Source organism: Mesocricetus auratus, unplaced genomic scaffold, assembly GCF_017639785.1.
Source record: "Mesocricetus auratus isolate SY011 unplaced genomic scaffold, BCM_Maur_2.0 Super-Scaffold_100004, whole genome shotgun sequence".
Classification (NCBI taxonomy): Eukaryota; Metazoa; Chordata; class Mammalia; order Rodentia; family Cricetidae; genus Mesocricetus; species Mesocricetus auratus.
In genome coordinates this window covers 57713003-57715951 of record NW_024429189.1, presented here as the reverse complement: position 1 = coordinate 57715951, position 2949 = coordinate 57713003, and the positions used below count along the sequence as shown (strand labels likewise).

The following is a 2949-nucleotide window of genomic DNA, read 5'->3' as shown; positions in this document are numbered from 1 at the left end:
TTATACAAGGATGAGTGATTGAAAAAGTTTCAATTTTGTAGAACTCCCTAGATATGCAAGGGGGTGGATACTGTTTTTTCTTACAACCATTTCTACTCTCTTTAGTGAAGAATTTGTAAATAAATTGAATAACTAGTTTTTTCCTTATCCAATAAATGTGCCTTGCTAAAATTATAGAAAGTACTCATTTTATTTGATGATTCCAATTATTTCATGCTGTGCTCCAGGTATGTTCACTTATTACTTGATACAACTTTTGTGCTGCCCAGTTTCTTAATGGCATCTTTCATCTGAGCATTTCTCAAGGTGTAGATTAAGGGATTTAACATTGGGGTTATCATAGTATAGAACATAGCAACTGCTTTATCAATAGGTAAGGTAGTTACAGGTCTCATGTACACAAATATGCAAGGCACAAAGAATAAGACAACCACTGTGATATGCGAAATACATGTAGAGAGGGCTTTACGCCTTCCCTCTACACTGTGGCTCTTTAGGGCACGCAGGATGGCCACATAGGAGACCAACAGAAGGAGAAAATTTAGCAGACAAATGAAGCCACTATTAGCAGCAACAAAGAGTCCAAGAGTGTGAGTATCAGTGCAGACAAGGTTGAGCAAAGGATTAAGATCACACATAAAGTGATCTATGACATTAGGACCACAGAATGGTAATCGGAAAATGAACAGGATCTGTATGGTGGCATGAAGAAAACCTCCCAATCATGACACTCCCACTAGCAGGCTACACAGTCGTCGACTCATAATGGCCGCATAATGCAGAGGTTTGCAGATGGCCACGTATCGGTCATAGGCCATCACAGTTAGCAGGATGATCTCAGCACCTCCAAACAAATGCTCCCCGAAGATTTGAGTCATGCATCCATTGAATAGGATGATCTTCTTTTCATAGAGTGAATCTACTATCAGTTTAGGGGTGCTAACAGAGGAATAGCAGGCATCAATAAATGACAGATAAGCCAGGAAAAAGTACATAGGTGACTTTAATAATGATGTAGAGATGATGGTGACCACAATGAGCACATTTCCTGTTATAGAAGAGATGTAGATAAGAAAAAACACAGCAAATACAATTTTCTGCATCTTTGGGTTCTCTGTGAGCCCCAGAAGGATAAACTCTGTCACATTTCTTTGGTTCTCCATTTTATTTCACGTGATAGCTGGTTATATCACCTGAAAAAATATCAGTGCAACCATGAATCTATTAAAATTCTCCACCTGAATAAATCTCAAATCTCTATATTCTGTTTATTTGTGAATTTTCATTTGTCTTCTAAAGTAGATTCTGAATTCTTCAAATTGCTTATCAGGTGACAAATCTCTTAATAGATTAATACGAGGAATTTTATGAATGTGCAGGGCAAAGGACAACCGAATATAAGTTTTCATCTGCTGTGAATCATGATCTAACTTGTAGTAGATTTTATGCTAGTGGAAGCTAAGCTTTAACAAGGGGGTGGATGATGTATGTATAGGCCATGAATGCAAAGCTAAAGCATTTTCTCTATGTCCATATGAAATGATGACACTTAGCAGATGTATGAGTATGAGCAGAAAGGCAAGGAGGAAATTGAAGAAGGGAAAATATTGGATACTAATGAGAAGGTCTGAGGCTGAGTACCACATGGAAGCCAGAGAGAAGGGTTCAGACCCTATTTAGAGTAGGTAACATAGACATTCAAGGTTGTAATTACTGGGAATAGAGAAGATGCAAGGGATGTCATGAATGGCAAAATCAGGGACAGAATGTGAGAAAAGGAGGGAGGAGATTCAGAAAAAAATTTTCTTGAAAAATGATATAATGGATCCTGATTTTTTTGTATTCTAATAAAAATGTGAACATTAAAAATCATGCTATTGATTCTAATAACTTCACAATTGTCCTGTATACTTTCATGTGGTTGATTTTTTATGAGGCGTGATACCCAGTTTCCTGTGTTCATGTACCTTCTTTAATGTTTACAACAACTTATGTGGTTGACATTATTTTATAAACTTTTGAAATGAGGCAAGAATCATGAAGATTAAATGTTATTTGCCACAACAACAAGAACACTATTGATAAAATGACTGATCACTGAGTTTATTCTGAATTTGTAGATATTTCCAAATTTCATTCTCATTATATACTTAAGAGATTGTCACAATAGTTATTTTTGCATTATTTAAAATACTAGAAAATAGAGTCAGAGTAATTACTAATTGAGTTCAAAATCAAAGAATCAATAAAGAGTAGTAAAACATGCATTTCATGTTATTTTTATGTCATTTTACTTTAAATTCTTGACTCATTCTCTATTGTTAAAAGTAAACTTTAACTTTATTTAATCTTTTTTATGACCAAAGAAATACAGTTATTTTAGTACTATGTCAGTATAAATTTGTATGGAAAATATTGTCCAATGCACACAATGGCTTTTCGTCACTCTCAAGTATTAAGAAAACTGGTATTGCATTTAGTAACAAGAGTCTTGGATTTTGGCCTCTTTTGTATTCTCACTCACCTCTACTTTACTAAAATTGCAAAAGGAATGCTTCAAGATTATTCTTCAAAATGCTGAGAAACCCTTCAACAGTAGCCATAGGGACATCAATTTAAGAATTCCCAACTCCAGATTAGAGTCCTTGTTCTTCCATGCACAATTTCTTTTGCCTTAGGTGCATTTCTTGGCATGTTATTATTTCATCACCTATAAGATGGAAATATTAAGATATATTTTATAGATTGGAATCATAACTATTGCAAGGAACATATAGGAGACCATAACATTGTATGACATACCACACAATCAAAAGTAGAACAATGCCATAGAGAAGTATTTAACTATTTCATAAGCTCAAGGAGAGTCATTACCAACATTATTCTTCAAGACACTGTAAACTCATGTTACATATAGTAGTAATCTCAGGAAGGGTTTTCTATGTGCAT

The 2949-nt window shown here is 34.7% G+C and overlaps 1 protein-coding gene across 1 annotated transcript; it reads right to left on the bottom strand.

Annotated features, from left to right (window-relative positions):
* Positions 1 to 233: 233 nt before the first annotated feature.
* Positions 234 to 1163, bottom strand: LOC101830478 (olfactory receptor 4C46-like). The gene is given in 1 exon segment (XM_013119877.1): positions 234 to 1163. A coding segment is annotated over 1 exon segment (930 nt).
* Between the last annotated feature and the right edge of the window lie 1786 nt (positions 1164 to 2949).